The following is a 17,076-nucleotide window of genomic DNA, read 5'->3' as shown; positions in this document are numbered from 1 at the left end:
ACTCGCCAAAAAGAAAAGCCTAATTCCTTCGTAATTCAGACGCACCAAATGAGATTGACGAATGAACTGGAAAGTACGCAAATCCAAGTTTGGTGCGCAGTCCTCAATTTCAAGTTACATTCACAGGCTGAGCAGAAAATCGACTTTATTGCGGGATCCCTGGTCCGTACACTTTTGCTCAGGGGAGTACGGATATAACATGACCTACACTTGTACCACATTAAAGCTTGGTCTACACATTGACGTATTTAAGTATGTCAGCTGCTTGGGCGGAAAGTTTTCAGAAACCGATGTTGTTCTGTTAACACCTTGTAGGCTATAGTGTCGAGGTCCCGAATGATCTGCAACAAGAATATTCTTAATCAATATCCACTCTTGCAAAGTGTATACTTTTCAGTAATCTTTATCACTCTGTTTCACCATATATTCATTTGCTTTTCATATCCAATTTCTTCATTTTTGCCTTCAAATACTGCGATTTCTTAAGTGCACTTTTAAAAACGCCCGCTTCTTGATCGGTCTCCCGTATGTGCGTATGCACCATCGCTTGGAAATAACGAATTTTTTTCACTTCTACGACAGAATTAGAATAAAGAAATCGTCACTTATTGGACTGTCTTTCGTTTCGCCTCCCTGAAGAAATTGACTTCGCAAATTTCACTGCGATAGGCTGACCTCCCATTGGACTCTCCAGTGCCACTCTTCCTTTCCCCATTGTGGGTCCGTGCAATATCCTTTGAGGCATCATCATCATCATCATCATCATCACCTTCTTCTTCTTCAACAACAACAACATCATCATCAGCAGCAGCAACAGCAGCATCAATTTAGTCCGCGAGAGTCACAAATTTCGTTTTCTGTGGCACTGCATCACCGATCTCCACTGGAGGGAGTGGACATGTCAGTGCATTGCATACATCCCCTTGAGTGGGCAGGCACCCCTGCATTTAAGATTATGATCATCATCAAGAAGAGCACGAAGAAGAATGGGCCAGTACTTCTGCCTCCCAGAAGCAACTCCGGTCCACGACGATGACGCGCAGGCGCAGCTTGTGGACTCGGGAGACGACCCCAGCGCGGTCGCTAATCGCCAGGAGTCGCAGCTGCCTGGCGGTGGCAAGGACGCCGGGGCAACGGATGCCGGAGTCGGCCACTCTGCCGGGGGTGCGGCCGGCACGGTTGCGGCAGCGGGCGACGCGTCGCAGTCCGAGGACGCAGCGGCCCACGCCGCCGATGGAACAGCGACATCCGCGGCGTCGAGCAAGCGGAAGAAAAGCATGCGCGCAACGGGAACCTCCGCAGAACGCCAGTGGGTGGGCGCTGCGAACTTCTTGCGCAGCGTTAATTATGCTTGTAGAGGCTTTCTGCTTACTCTTCAGCATAACAGTAAAAAAATAGAATTAGGCAAGAATTTATTCTTTGCTTTAGAGCAACTTGGGATGTGTGAGCACTTCCCTTGAAATTCAGTTGGCATCATTAACAGCAATAGTAAACGTACCTGCCTCACAATTTTATGTTTGTCTTCTGTTAGTTTGTAACTGTCCTGTGCAATTGCATTGTGTGTTGCCTGCTTTGTATTCATCATGTTTCGTTTTGCCCTTACTAGACAATTGCAGTTGAACCTTGGAGGTACTTGTATGCGTTTACCGTACGGAAATTGCACGGTGGGTAAGGAGGTATCTATATACTCCGACTCCGGATTAATTTTGACCACGCGGTGTTCTCTGACGTGCACCCCAAAGCATGGTACGCGGGCGGGTTTTTTTTTTGTTTTTTTTTTGCATTCCGCCTCGCGCACCGCGGCCGGGAGTCGAACCCGCGTCTTCGTGCGCAACACCATAGCCACTGAACAAGCTCGGGAGGTCGCTTGCAGCATGATGGCTATATATATATATATATATATATATATATATATATATGCATGGTCACCGCGTGTAGGCTGCTATTGACACGCGGAACACACAGCTCGCTATCAGTTGGAAGTCGACACCAGTACCAACAGCTTGACGCTTCGAGGCGGTTTGCCGAATTAAACAATTGAGCGGAGTTAGTTCCTTCAAATCACTTCAGGGGCCACTGGCGTCGCGGGGCGCTTTTTCGTACTGCGCACGTCATAAACGAGTAGTACGCGAGAAAAAATAATTACTCAGGACGTAGCGCGCGTAAAGGGACCGAAGTAGATGGTTTAGGACGCACGCAATGACACAAAGAAGTAAGAGAAAATAATTGAAGTAGTAACTTAGCGCGATGAAAACCACAGAGACAAGAAAGGTGGACAAAGACAAGCGCTTGTCTTTGACCACCTTTCTTGTCTCTGTGGTTTTTGTCGCGCTAAGTTACTACTTCAACTATGGAAAAACCAATAAGCCCAACAGTCGACTCTTCTAGTAAGAAAACAGTTTTCCCGTCTGAATTCGTGCCCTTAATTTGTAAATTAACACATTGATTATTCAATTTTCTCTATTTAACCAGATTATTATGACGAAAGAATGTACTGGTAGCGGAAAATAACTATACTGTACAAATACTATAGTGTACATCTTTCTTAAAGTGTACATCTTTTTTGTTCCAGTTAACGTCGGCTGACGTTAACTGGAACATCCCGCGCGTATATATAGTTTGCCCAATGAATTGTTCACAGTTTACGCCATCTCGGCATGCCGGCCCGTGTGCCATTACAGCCACTTGAAAACACACTGTTCTAGATGTTGAATCACGCTACGGATTAACTTTTGTGCGGATTGAGCGCTCGCTTGCACAAAGCCGGCGTCGTCAAAGCATTGCCCGTTCGTACGCTGCGACGCTGCGCTTTCAGCCCGAAATCTCTCCACTGCTTTTACCGAAGGGCGACGGCCTCGAAGCACAAGGAAGCCGTCGGGGCGGATTGCATCTCGGGAGAGCCCGTGGCCGAATTCGCGACCCCCACAAAGATGGCCGACGACAGTGGGCCTGCCAAAAAGGTTGCGAGCACCGCCGACGTGCACAAAGCCACGGCCTTGCGGAGGAATCGCAAGGGCGACGCTCCAAGGAGCGGGGCCACCGGGAAGCAGGAGCTGCGCGGAGGCAAACCTGACAAATATGAAGTCGCGAAACTCGTGAGCGGCACCGCTGTAAGTTGGGTGTCTCACGTGTATACTGTGGTGTGATCGCGAACGCGCGAGTTTAGTTGTGTAGCTTTCTTTGATTCAAGAGGAAGGAAAGGGGGGGGGGGAGACTTTGGGCCAATTGGTCCGACATGCTTAAAGTGGAAAAGAACCGCGACTTCAGACGGGACGTGACGAAGGAGTGGACAGGACGAGCGGTAACTATATATATATATATATATATATATATATATATATATATATATATATATATATATATATATATATATATATATATATATATATATATATATATATATATATATGTATGTATATGGAACCATATATCGATGTTTAAAGAAGAAGTGTAACTTTACCAATCTTCCATTCAAGCGGAGCTTCCCCCGTTGAGAGTGACTGTTGAACAGAATGGCGCTTCCGTCAGCAAAAATTCGACTCTATGAAATGAAAATATGGTTCAGGTCATAACAGAATAACGTTTATGGGCTCAGCGCCGTGGCTTCTGAGCCAGACGGCCAGCTCAGGCTCTCAGAGACTGATACCACGCGCGGACAGGAACAGGGAGTCGCCAAATTTGCTCGGTCGCATCTGGGCACCAACTGCCATGACTGCCAGCGCAGCTGCCCGAGCCGGCCCGACCACTCGCAACGGGCACCTGCCCTGGAGCACCACGACAGCAGCTCGCATAGTTCGCCCACAGTTTATATGCATAACAATTAAGGTGCAGCGAGCCCCTTTCGTCTTCCGTTGCGAAGAAATTCTAACATTCAAACACAAGCATGACACCTCCCCAATACCCCCCCCCCCCGATCCTTAAATATATGAAGCAAGATATTGCAAAGAAATAGCGCTAATAAGAAACGGACTGAGAAATCAACTACACACATGGATTGTTTCTTTCCGTTACGTCGTGCGAGCGAGGCCGATGTTTCTCCCGCTCTAATAAAAAAAAAAGAAAGAGTGCCTGATCTCCGCAGGTGAAAGGTACGGACGTCGTGGGCCGGCCATCATCGGCTAGCGATAGCTCGGCCAGCCGGGTATCCCGCACTGAGGTCCGCACTCCTCCGACTAGCGACTCGGCCGCATCTCTGGCTTCGACGCAACCGCCGGGTGTGCGAGCCGGCACACACGTCCCTGCTGCATCGGCCACCTCACCATCGACGTCACCGCCGCCACCGCCTGGCGACGAGGAAGAACAAGAGGTGCTACGCGAATAGCTTTCTTGGGTTCGTTCGGTCGCGTTTGTGTGCATGGTGGTAGGGAAGAAGTTTGGGCGTAGTTCAATCGTGAAGTGGGTTGCATAGCGCAAGAATGACACAAGGACGAAGCAGGAACACGGGACGTGTTCGTCCTTGTGTCGTTCCTTGTGTCCTTGTGTTTTGTCCTTGCGCTATGTATCCCAGTGTACCATGGCGGTAGGTGATGGTCACACTTTCACTGCTGACACATACATGCACGCGCCGATGCGTAAGGCCATGGGCGCTCGCACAACCGAGTTGCAGGGTGGGTTCGTCGCCGAATGCTTACTGTTATTTGTGTCTCTTTGAGAGGCGAGCGCTTTGAGGTGTCTGAAGGTTTAGATGCTGTGGGGGAGCGTCCGGGGGAAGGAAGACTGGCCTCCTGTTATCCTGACGCTCTCTCAGCCTGTGGCGAGCTACGGGAGAAGGCTCCCAGTCGCTTTCCACCGCATGCGTTCGCTCCACTGAAGACGCCACCACCTATGACGAATTGGCTTACCTGTATCGCCACCTATACTATAGCCACAGATGTGCTGGTTAAAGGCTCTGTTCTCTGCGGAAATTACGCGATGAAACAACAAACACCACCTAAATAGCTTCACTGCAACAAGTATGCGCAGCAAGCATACAGTGCATAGCTTTTCTAGAAGTCTTTGTATGTATGTATGTATGTATGTATGTATGTATGTATGTATGTATGTATGTATGTATGTATGTATGTATGTATGTATGTATGTATGTATGTATGTATGTATGTATGTATGTATGTATGTGTGTGTGTGTGTATGTATGTATGTATGTATGTATGTATGTATGTATGTATGTATGTATGTATGTATGTATGTATGTATGTATGTATGTATGTATGTATGTATGTATGTATGTATGTATGTATGTATGTATGTATGTATGTATGTATGTATGTATGTATGTATGTATGTGCATACGCGTGTGCGTGCGTGCATTCACATGCGTTTGTTTGTGCGTTCTTATACCTTCAGCCAGGTACAAAAGTAATGCAGTGTTAACGAAGAAAGTACTCCCTCTAATTTTGCTACTGCGTTTATGCGCCAGTCGACGGCGCTGCTCCTTTTTTTTTTTTTTGCTTCCTATCATATAGTCGTATGCCTGCTGCGAAAGAAATAATCACTGTGACATTTCTAGTCCAAGCAAAAAAAAAGCGCTATCAATCAATCACGGCGCGAAGTCAGGGCCAAGGTGGTGTGCGAATCGATCGATCAGTCATAACACGTGCAGGCTGAACGACGCGAGTGGCATGACGCTCGGTTCAGGGATGTTGTGCGTCGCATGTGGCGTCACACGGCGGCAGTTTGCTGCGTGCTGCTGCTTCTCGCCGTAGCCATCGCCTCGGTGGCCTTCAAGACCTCCGACGAGCTATCGCACCTCTTCATGATGCTGGACCTGGACCGACACACGCCTGCACCTGGAGCCGGCAACACGTCGGAGCCACCTCCGCCGTGGCCCGGGAACGAGACGATCATCAACGAACTCAAGCCTGATCAGCTTCTGCTCGATGGAATTCGCGGTCAACGCCGATTTCGCGACCAGCGTGACTGAAGCTCGTTCGCGGCTCGTATCGCTCAGCCACTGTGCATAGGAGACGGCGCAGGGGACGTGTCCTATGGCGTCAACGCACCACGGACGCCTTAACGAATGACGTCACAAAGCGTAGAGATCTATATTTACGTACTCTCTTTTTTTCCACCCTCCTCGTGCTTGTTTATCCTTTTCTTGTAATTTGCGTTCTTACGCCGTCATTACGCAGTTGTCTCGAAATATGAAAATAACGTATTTTTACTAATGCTTTAGTAGCGCGCGATCCTGATAAAGATGCTGACGATAATTGTGATAGAAGTGTCCGCGGGCCTTTTTTGCGACATGGAACTCTTCGCGATACTGGGTCCGTCTTTCATATTGCAGCTTGGAATAACAAAATATAATATTTCACGGCAGTGTGAGACAAGTAGCAACAAACACATTAAAAAAGCGTTGTACGCTCGCGTGAAAACAGACCATCGATGATGTTATGCCTCGTGTGAAAATCGCGTCACTGCGTAGGAAATCGCGCAGACGATGGACAACGGCCTTTCGAAAGTAAGTTCGTCGTGCTACCGTAGTATTATATAATAAATTTAATCTGAAAAGGATGAAAATTTGCAACAACGTGTTTCTCCTTTCAATTACTCTTATTGTGGAGAAGCTAGCTCTACAGGGGCCTGATGCTTATGTGCATGTACGGGAATAAAAAAAAATTATATATTCTTCTTCTCATTGTTGTTCTTACTGTTTTTATTATTCCGTTTCTGCTCCTTTTTCTCCTGAGACACGCGGCCGATTTGTCACAGGTGTCTGCAGTTTCCGAATTGTTTAAGATATATTGTGTCATAACTATTTTTCAACCTATTTTTTATCCATCTTGACGGTGTGTTTGACATGTCAAGTAGAGTGTTCGACAGCAAATGATAACGGAACACGGATCTTTTGTATATTGGTAGTGACGTGAGCGGCAACTAACATTTATGGTACCGCGTTTTTCTTTTTCTTTTTTAACAGTACAACGGAAGGCTTAGAGTGTGCAATCCTGCAGTGGTAACACGGAAATTAAACGTCATGGAATATTTTTTATTGGCGTCTTTTAGCCTGCAGTAGCGGTCACGTTTACGAACTCCGTACGCTGGAAACCTGCTAGCAACGGCGATAGGCAAGTGCGAAAGCGATTTTGTACCGGAACTGGTGGGAAGCGGACAAGTGTGGCGCTAGTCGCAAGAAATTAATATCTTGTTTACCAAGGCGACGTTTATGCGATGGCTTTTTGTATCTCACAAGAAGACCACACAATTCTAGGTATTCACTCGCTAACTCGTACGCGTACAAAGGCATTCATGTGCGTCGCCATGCAATGAGGTGCACCACAGCTCGACACGGTTCTTGATTTCCACTCGTTGCCACGAAGACTGTGCCGCTCGTTAGCGGGAACTTTTTGCTTTTTTGTTTTAGATCGTAATACGCAGAATAAAACGCTGGCGCCTATATGAGATAAAGGCTGCCATCTTAAACGGTACATATGGCGCACTTAGCAGCCAGGTAAAGTAAAGGCAAGGCGCAGAAGACCAGCACTCAAGAAGAACACAAACGTAATGTGCGGTTACGTAATGTGCGGTCACACAAAAGTAATGTGTGGTTACGTATTACCAAGGTTTCGCCGCAAAGTGGCGCGGCACAACATTCTCGCGACTCTCTGTACCAATTTAAGATTGCACTTACCACTTAAACCGCAAACAGCACGCTCAATTCTATCACAATAAGCCATGATCGTTTGATTTCCATCAAAATCGCGTGACAGGTTGTGGGTGGTTTTCGGTCTCTTTAAATAATGGTTTAACATACGCCAAATATATAACGAAAGCAAAGCACCTAGAATACACCGACAGTATGCCAGTAACTGCACTGTGGTAACACGTTCCCCATTTTTGCATTAAAAAAAAAAACACGACCAAAATTTGCGCTTGCGAAGGTAGACCACACCAAGACTTCTTGTTTTGCAAACAAGAACGAGTCACGCAGTTGGTAGCTGCAGGTGTAGATGAGATTGGAATTTATGCACAATATCTATGTTCCTGGGATGCTCAGGAACTCAGGCAGCAGGTACCAGTGAGCAATTTCTTTGATACTTAACAGTAACAGTTATATCCTGTAGACAAATTAGACTTCACAGGCAAGCAAGATAATATAAACGCTATCGGAAGGAGCAGATTTGGAGGTATTAACTGCGTGAAGGTTGTGTGAAACTGATTGACCGTAATGCTAATGTACTCTCCATGAAAGAAACTGTCGTCCAATCGGGTCCCTAGACTGAAACCACGTAGCACTGCGGGAATTCAATTTGAACAGGGAACTGTAGCGGATGCACAGGCACGTGAACGCAAGTCGACTGCACTGTCTTGTCTAAAACTATATTTGAAGAAAGACGAACATACTTTTTATAGCATCTTTAAAAAGTGGCCTGCGCGCAAAACTGTCGAGGCTGCGCACGAATTCGGAATCCACCGATTGAGAAGGTTCAAAATCTAGTTCTGATGACACACCTCAGATATAACTTGCTCGTATAAAAAGCGACATGCGCATAAAACTGTCGAGGCTATGTACCGGCAAGAATCGGAGGCCGACAGGTTCAAACCCTAAATTCTGATGAGACACTCGGTCCCGAAAAGGAGGTTCATGTCTCGTCGTTCACGTCCAAAATGGCAATGTCGTCACCTTTGGCCTCTTCTTCGGACAAGAAGACAAAAATGCGTCTGGTTCGGTTTTCGCTTGCTTGCCGGGCCGTTGGACGGACCATCTCGGTCGGCGTCTTTGTGGACGGCGTCCTGGGCGATGTCGCGTCGATCGAATCTCTATCGGAGAGATAGTAATCGGCCGCCACCGATACGACGACGAGAATCACCATGATCGCGAGCGCCAGCGTAACAAGCCCGGCAGCCTTGTACCGCACCACGACCTCCGTCTGCCCGGGAGGGCCTCGAGGCGCCGGCGCGGGGGCGGCCTGCTGTGCGCGTGACTTGTGCGGATCCCGAATATTCTGAAAAACGTCTCCCGGTGGAAATGACGGTTGAGCCGGCCCGTTCTTGTTACGCTCATTTCCTTCTTCCTCCGCTTGCTTACGAGACGCCGCGCTTCCTTTTTCCTCCGCTTGCTCACGAGACGCCTCGCTCTCATACGCCCCCGCGCTGTCATCCTGCTCTAGCGCCGCGGGCTGGACCCCTTCGCTGTATGAGTGGGAGGTCGTGTCCTTGCCGCGAGCTTCCAGGTCTTCTGAACATTCCGAATACGCTTCCCGGTCGGTACTCTGTTCGACTTGCTGCTCCTCTTCGGAGTATAGGGGTGACTCTAGCACTAGGTCGAAGACTAGACCGCGTTCACCTCCGTCAAACCAGTCACCTTGAGGCGCTCTCTCGACGACAGCGTCGTCCGAGTAGACCGGGTCTCCGTCATCCGGAGGCGGTTCGTCAACGACCAACTCCTCCAAGACGACGCAGTCGTCTTGAGGCACTACTTCGGCGACCGCCTCGTCCGAGTCCCCGAGTGTAATAACGACCTTTGGGTACCGAGGACGCTTAGGATGGCAACGGCCAAACTGGTCGTCACTTTCTTCGGACAAAGGAAAGCCGCGCCGAAGGCCAGGGACGTCTTCTAGGGAACCGCATTCGGACTCGCTGTGTCTGAGAAAAGGCAATGCATCGGCGCTACGCTGGCTCTCCGTGGCAGGAGGGTTCGCAGATCGAATTCCTTGTCCTCCATCGTTCAGCGCATCGGCTATTGTTGTCAGGTCTTCGTCCAGGTACCTCAAACCCCGCGAAGTTCCCACCTTGAGTTTGGCTTGTGATCCAGTATTGGTACCTTCTCGAAGACATCTGGTGTCTTGTGCGGATTTTTCTGCACCTCTTCTCGCTTCCACTGATGTTATTCCGTCCGATGTAGCGGGCTTGTCTCTGTCTGTACTGGATGAGCTCCCCGCAGACTCGGCATATTTCCTGGGTTGTTCCGACATTTCGGATTCCCTTGGCTTTTCCGTGGATTCGCTTTTGGCCGTAGATTGCTCTTCTGCAGCGACGTCAGTGACTTCTGTCCGCGGCTGCTGTTCCATGACGAGGCTGTGGTCAAATCCGTAAGTGCAAGCGCTTCGTGCGTCGCTCGTGACCGTTCTGCCTGGCAAAGTTCAGCGCGTCGACGGATATGCTGGTTTCAACTCGGTTACAGTTGACGTCGTAGCGCTTACCAGGGTCACGCTTCCGAAATGCTGCACAAAGAACAGCCTCAGCGAACTTCCCCTTCTTCCTCGTCTTCTTCGTTGTCTTATGCAGGGTGAAAATCGTTGGGGCACAGAAATTGGTTTTATAACAAATAAAATCAAAATTAATTTATCCCGCAAATCGCGCGTGCTGAAGTAAATTAGAGCAGAAACGAGAGGTTCACACAAAAAGTGGAATTATTGTAAGGACATCACAAAAGTTTGCACACATACATTACGGTAACCGTTAGCACACCTTGAGATAAGGGATGCTTTAGGAGAAATATATCTTCCCCTAGTCGAAGCGATGTCGCTGGTACGTGGTTGCCGCCAAGGCGCCAAATATTTGAAAAACATCTGTCATCTGCACTGACAGGATAGACGCACAGGTGCAGCGGTGTCGCAAGGCCCAGGCAGATTGATCCCAAGGTCATGTCACAATTTTAGTACGAAATGCGTAAATTCTTTCCTATTATATCCCGGAGCTGTCGCTGCCATATCCGTGCGGCTTGACAGAGCACTATGAGGCTTAAAACTATCATCCTAACAGTCTGAAAATGAACGTTTCGGTGAATTTTGGGGTTGCCACTGGGTCGGCTTTTAGGGAGAGCCACTTTGGGGAGAGCCAGTTTAGGGAGAGCCAATTTAGGCTCTCCCTAAATTGGCGCATAACGTGTGTCGCAGGCGCTCTGGCGGGCGCTCATAAATAGCAAACAGCCAAAATGTTGCAAGCGGATTAATTTCTAGGTATTTATATAAACTGTCCGCTGTCGTGAAACAGCCGCGTTAGCTGAAGTTGTAACACTAAGGGGTCCATTCTTTGAAGTATTTTTTTCTTTTCTTTTTATTTTCTTCTTCAGCGAAGTCGTTAATGCGAACACAGAAGCGCTCACAAACGTTAAACGCCAGTTTTCTGGGGGAAAAAGAACTGTGCCGTTCGCGAAGTTTCTATTTTACTGGAATGTGGGGAATGTTGGTGGCAATAAGCAGGCGAAGTTTGAAGCATATTTTTCAATTAGAAGTTAAATGAAATTTACTAAATCCTCGTTTTTCGCTCGTTTAGAGGCGTTATAAGAAATGCCTAAATAGTTACCCCATGTTCCTGGGAGGACCATAAATGGCAGAAATTTCGTACTTGCAGGAAATGTAGACACCTCTATGAGTGGCGTGTACCGAGGGTATGAAGTGTGTAACTTAATTATGTATTTTCAAAATAATTACTGAATACTGGTCTTCATTCAGTTTTTTCCTTTATACAAGTCATCTAGTTGCTTTTCCTCTGGCTTCTCGGTAAAATGTGCGGTGCACAGTGCTTGTACTTCGTTGAAGAAGGAAGAACGTTATGAGTGAAGAACGTTAAATGTTTAAACTACGCAGGTTAATCACAGCCTTTCTGGAAAGTTACTTGTTCAAGCATTCCACAGTGTCATACCGCCGGTGATCCGCAATGTTTCACAGAGTCCTAAAAAAACTGTGCAATACAGCAACTTCAGATTCAGAGTAAGTAAACGAAATGTTAATTTTAATATGTGGTCAAACTCTCACGTTACCTGCTCAATTAGAAGCAAATAATTACTGAACCCCTGTTTTTTTTTCATTTTTCCTATAAGTGGTTCGTAGTTGGTTTCTGCAATGTCCACGGGGAATTTAACTCGGCACCTTGTTTGTATCTAGCGAAAGTGAGGGACACCTTATGGGTGATGTTTAGGACAAATTTGGAGGTTGTTGGTTCATTGCAGCCTTTGAAATAAATTACGTATGCAACTGCTCCGGAGCGTTGTCAGTCTATTTTACGAGCGGCGCAAAATTGAGCCCGCTGCCCTGTAACTACAAACGCCCGTGGATGTACGTTCTGAATTTTTTTAGTGTCTTATAATGATTCTTTTATTTTTTTCGCCGTTTCGAAAATTTTAAAGCATTGAGTTTACTTCTGAATACACGGTATCACAGCATATTTCAGGTCTTTACAATCTGAATATTTATTCATCTCCCTTTCAAAGCGAAAAATCACGCGTCGCAAATTAATATCTCAGCATGACTTATTTGTTTTCTCATGCATTTCACTTATGCTGCATATCGAAGATGTTTAAGTGCACAGCGCTGTAAGCCGATCGCAACTTAAAGGAAAGCGAATATATATTAGAAGTATCATCTTTCACACTCTGCACTTTTACATTAGAATAGAAACTTGTAAACATAATGAAATGAGCGCCAAATAAATGGTTCGAATGGATATTTTCCGGAATGATACAGGAAAAGCAATGTAGTCGGGCTACCACAAAATAAATTTTCCCAGTTTCTTTTTCTTACACCATGATTTTGTCCTCGCCTGTAATATATAACATGACAATCATACAAGGAACGCTTCCTCGATCAAGCTATTTTGGGTGCGGCCTTCTGGAAACTAAATGGTATTATTTTCGAGAATAAAGTGGGAGGGATAAAACCCACTGTATGGCGCGGTTTCCATAGAATGAACCTTCCTAGACAAACTATACTGCCAAGTCTCAGAGCACCGTAAAAAAGTGCTACACTTAGTTGTGTGTAAACCGGATTAGGTTTACTTTACCATGAGGTGTACGTTTGGTAACGTCATATATGGTCACATGGGAGCAGGACATCGCGATGTTTTGACTCTCGCTCCAGCTCGCTCGGTAGTCTGCTGCTGCTACTCATGGAGCGGCCCGGTGTACCAGCGGAATACCAGTGTCACACTGCCACTTTTGATCGCGATCCAACGCGATTTGGTTGGAAATTCCGGACCACGATTGGCTTCCTTGTGCAGATTGAGCAAAGAAGACAATCGCAACCGAGAAATTCGGTCCATATATCGGGTTCGATCGTCATAAAAAGTGCGCCTTGTGATATCCGTAAAACAGACCACCGGGCGAGTGCCAAAAAATCGGAGCATACCTAAGCATTTCTTATCAGTTGTGAATGCAAAAGCGTTCATATCCAATTGAACGCCGCTGCAACGGTCCTTCGAGTTACGAACGCTTCGTAGGCAAGCGAGCGCATTTTGGTTTGGCCTAGCCGAAGCGCAGGTAGAACGCAGACGAGAGCTTGCGCGGGCAAAGAACGACTGGGAGAGAGTGATTTGGCGTCGCGGCGATGCCCTCTCCCCTCCCCACTAGCCCCTCACCCATGCTCCGTCGAGGCCGGCCTTTGTCAACACCTTCTCTAGGGTGTTGCCTTTGTGCGCTGCACTTTTTTACCAACACCCTCTAGAGAACTAGGAGGTGTTGACTTTACCCCAACCTTTCCTTCCCATCATCAACAAGAATCTCCTCTCTCTCTCTCTCTCGAGGCGCGTCGTGACGTGGCGTCGCAGCCAATGGGAATTTATGTGCCGTTTCGCTGCTACAGACGCCGGCTTTTTCGCTCAGTGAGCCATTTGACGATTTCGCATCAAAACGTCGCGATTAGCCGCGATGGATGCGAAACGGGGTCCGCTATCTTGTGCTGTTTCGCCAGGTTCCCTTGGTCCAAGGAAGGAACCGATTGCATCCTCACGTTCAACAAGTCAAGCGGCATCGACGGACACCACTCCCACCTCGGTACGTCGAATTTTGACCGCTTTCTCGCCTGAAAACCGCCGTTAGGCATAGCTCCTGTCTGAAGTGGTCGGGGCCGGACCGGCCCGCGACGCCACGCCAACATGGAAGTCGTCGTGGATGGGACGCCCATCACCCCCGAAGACCTCGCAGATAAAGGATGGCGCACGCTGCAGCGCGACAAACGTACCCAATGCACGTCGGCGACAAGTTCACCCCGCGAGAAGGCGAGCACGGCCGGAGTCGTTGTTAGGCCTAACCCGGCGCGACGTCCCAAGCACCCGAGGGAGCCCCCTATCCCTCCGCACTACTTCAAAGTGGTGTTGCGAATCAGCGGTGGTTTTAATGTGTCCGGACAACGCCCATCAGCCGTCATGGAGGCATTGTGTGTTTCCACGGGACTGTCAAAGCAAGCTTGCGGCAAGGACATGGTACGTTTGGACGCTGTCGGCAACTTCGTTGTCGTGGGTACCGAGGATGGGGACCGAGCCGACAGTTACGCGAAGCTATCGACGCTAAAGGTGGGAAGTCAAACCTATCCGATTAATGCTTACTTCCCAACTGAAGATCAAGGGAAGGGCATTATTCGCCAAATTCCTCCGCACCACACCCAACAGCAAATTCAGGAGAATCTGTCCGAGAGCGGCATGAATCCCGACATAGTGGGGTTCCGCCGTCTAGGCGAGTCCGAAACCGTCCTGCTGATCTTCAGGAGACAGGAAGTTCCTCATTACGTCATGTACGGCGGGGCATGGCACCGATGCAATTTATTTCGGCGCAGAGTACAAGCCTGCTTGATTTGCTACCAGACCGGGCATCGAGAAGACGTCTGTCCGAATCGAGGCACGACCAAGAAGTGTAGAGAATGCGGAGCACCCGACACGACCGACGGGCACGAGTGCACGCCACATTGTCTATTGTGCGGCAAGAGCCGCGTCACGGGAAGCCGGGAGTGCCGGAAGAAGTTTGAGACCCCTTTCATCATCCGCCAGCGCCGACGCCAGCGCCGCGATCGGCAGGCTCGAGAGCGGGAAGAGCAGCTTCATCCACCACAGCCACGGGGTGACGACCACCGCAGCCGGTCTAGGGAGAGGCGCTCGTCGTCAGTCTCCTTCGCGGACGGGGAGTCGACCGGTGACGGCGGCACCACGGCCGGAAGACGTCGGTCAAGCAGCCGGGGTCGGAGCCGGAGCCGAGGTCGGAGCCGGAGCCGCTGCGGCCGGTCGAGATCGCGGAGCGCCCCGAGGCAGCAGCCGGGGAGCCAAGCCAACCGTGGAGGCCGGGGCCAACAGCAGCATCGGCAACGAAACCAACAAGGAGCCCAATCACAGGTGACGTCCCGAAGAAACTGGGCCAGCATAGTGGCAGGGAGGGGGAGCGAGGTGCATCCCGAAATAGTTACACTTGACACAGTTAAGAGTCTACAGCAAACCATCCAAAACATGCAGACAAAGATCGCACAACAGGATACAAAGATCCGCGCCTACGAGAGGGGTTGCTTCCCACAACCAGTGGACAGGGACCGACACCCTAGCACGGCAATTAGCGCCCTATCAGTTCCCTCACCGACTTCGGTGCCTATTAGCAAACCAACAACTACCGAAAGTGAAGAGTCCGATATGGACTCCCAGGGTCCACCGAACAAACGAAAAGCCAGCCTCATTCACAGGACTCCCACTACAGCCCCAATTGAGGACGCAGACCTAATGAAACGCGTAGAGCAACACGTTGAACGCGCGGTCAAGGCGGCCATGGACGCCATCCTTCCTGCGATTTTTGAACGCTTCCAGCAGTTAGAGAACCGCATGACGGCACTCGAACAGAACCACAACACGCTAGCCGCACAGGTCGCACAAATCGCACAATACATCCCAAAATTAGCGCCCGTCCAGCCGGAGCAGACTCTCCCTCACCCCGCGGTCGTTCCTCAGGTGGCACCCATCAGCGCAGCGGCGGTCCTCCGCCCATCCCGCCTGGACCTGGCCGTCCACACACTCCCCAACAATCAACATGGCTGTAACAACCAATAGCACCTATCACGTTTGGCAGTGGAACTGCCGCGGATTCAAAAAGAAGAAGGCTAACCTTCACCAGCATGTTAATAACACGGCACAGCAAGAATCATACAAACCTGATATCATAGCGCTACAAGAAGTCAACATGGAAGCCGGCCTCTCCTCTTACAGTGCTTTCCATTGCCGTAACAACTCCAAGAAAGTCACTACGCTCGTTCGCCGAGAACAGGTGACGGCGATCCACGACATCGAAACTTCTCCCCCCTCGGGCATCCCCCACGTTTTCGTGGAGATCATCCCAACGCGCACGTCAGATCCCAGCCTATTCATCCTCAACGTATACGTCGCCCCGCATGCAGACCCGAAGCTCGATGCGATTTTTCGCTCGGCCCTCAAAGTCAGCCGCGACTGCCCCCTGCTCATCGTTGGGGACTTCAACGCCGGTCATACTCTGTGGGGATACCTGGGCGACACCCGCAAGGGTAGACATCTAGCAGAAGCCGCGCAAGAGCTGGGCCTCACGCTAATCAACGATACTACCACCCGCACCAGAATCGGCAGCCGAGGTCAGGTAGACACTAACCCTGACCTGACGTTCGTCGTCCACTCGCAAGACTACGCATGGACGAACACCGGCGAAACTCTGGGAAGCGACCACTGCATCCTTCACACGGAAATCTATGCACGCGGCAAGCGTCGGCGGCAGCATCGCTTCTCGGTTACTAACTGGGACAAATTCCGCGAGTCCAGAAGAATGCGAGCCAATGAGGGGTCCATCGCCAATATCTCATCCTGGACGAGCCAACTGCTGGCCGACGTGGAAGAGCATACAGAACATCTTGACCCGGAGGACGCCCCGGAAACCACCAACGTCGACAGCAGGCTGCTCCACATGTGGCAGGCAAGATCGAGCATGCTCCGGCGTTGGCAAAAGCAGGGGAAAGATAACCAAGCCCTCAAAGAAAGAATCACTCGACTCGACGCAGAGATCTCCGATCACGCGACCGAGGTTACCCGGCAGCAATGGTACCAAATATGTGATCGCATGAGGGGACGCCTCAGCTCAGCCCGGACGTGGCACCTCCTACGCCACCTCCTGGATCCGGACACCACCAGGGTCGAAGGCAGAAGAAACATGGCCAAGTTAATCCACAGGCATGCTCAGGACCCGGGGACGTTCCTGGCAGAGATGCGAGACAAGTACATCGGCCCGCAACTCAAGACACCGTTACCTGCGGCCTACCAGGGCCGGCCGAACGCGCACATAGACGAAGACATTACGTTCGCTGAGGTGTCGGCAGCCGCCTACAAGCTGCGGACGAACTCGGCGCCGGGTTCGGACCGCGTTACCAACAA

At 49.6% G+C, this 17,076-nt stretch overlaps 1 protein-coding gene across 1 annotated transcript; it reads left to right on the top strand.

Annotated features, from left to right (window-relative positions):
• The first annotated feature begins 921 nt into the window (after window positions 1-921).
• On the top strand, window positions 922-6,510 carry LOC135913923 (myristoylated alanine-rich C-kinase substrate-like). Its single transcript, XM_065446614.2, has 4 exons — window positions 922-1,309; window positions 2,846-3,110; window positions 4,082-4,306; window positions 5,600-6,510. The coding sequence occupies exons 1-4, from the start codon at window positions 987-989 to the stop codon at window positions 5,918-5,920; spliced, it is 1,134 nt and encodes a 377-aa protein (XP_065302686.1). The 5' UTR covers window positions 922-986; the 3' UTR covers window positions 5,921-6,510.
• The last annotated feature ends 10,566 nt before the right edge of the window (window positions 6,511-17,076 follow it).

The sequence above is a fragment of the Dermacentor albipictus genome, chromosome 5 (assembly GCF_038994185.2).
Source record: "Dermacentor albipictus isolate Rhodes 1998 colony chromosome 5, USDA_Dalb.pri_finalv2, whole genome shotgun sequence".
Taxonomy (NCBI): Eukaryota; Metazoa; Arthropoda; class Arachnida; order Ixodida; family Ixodidae; genus Dermacentor; species Dermacentor albipictus.
This window is presented reverse-complemented; position numbering and strand designations above follow the sequence as displayed.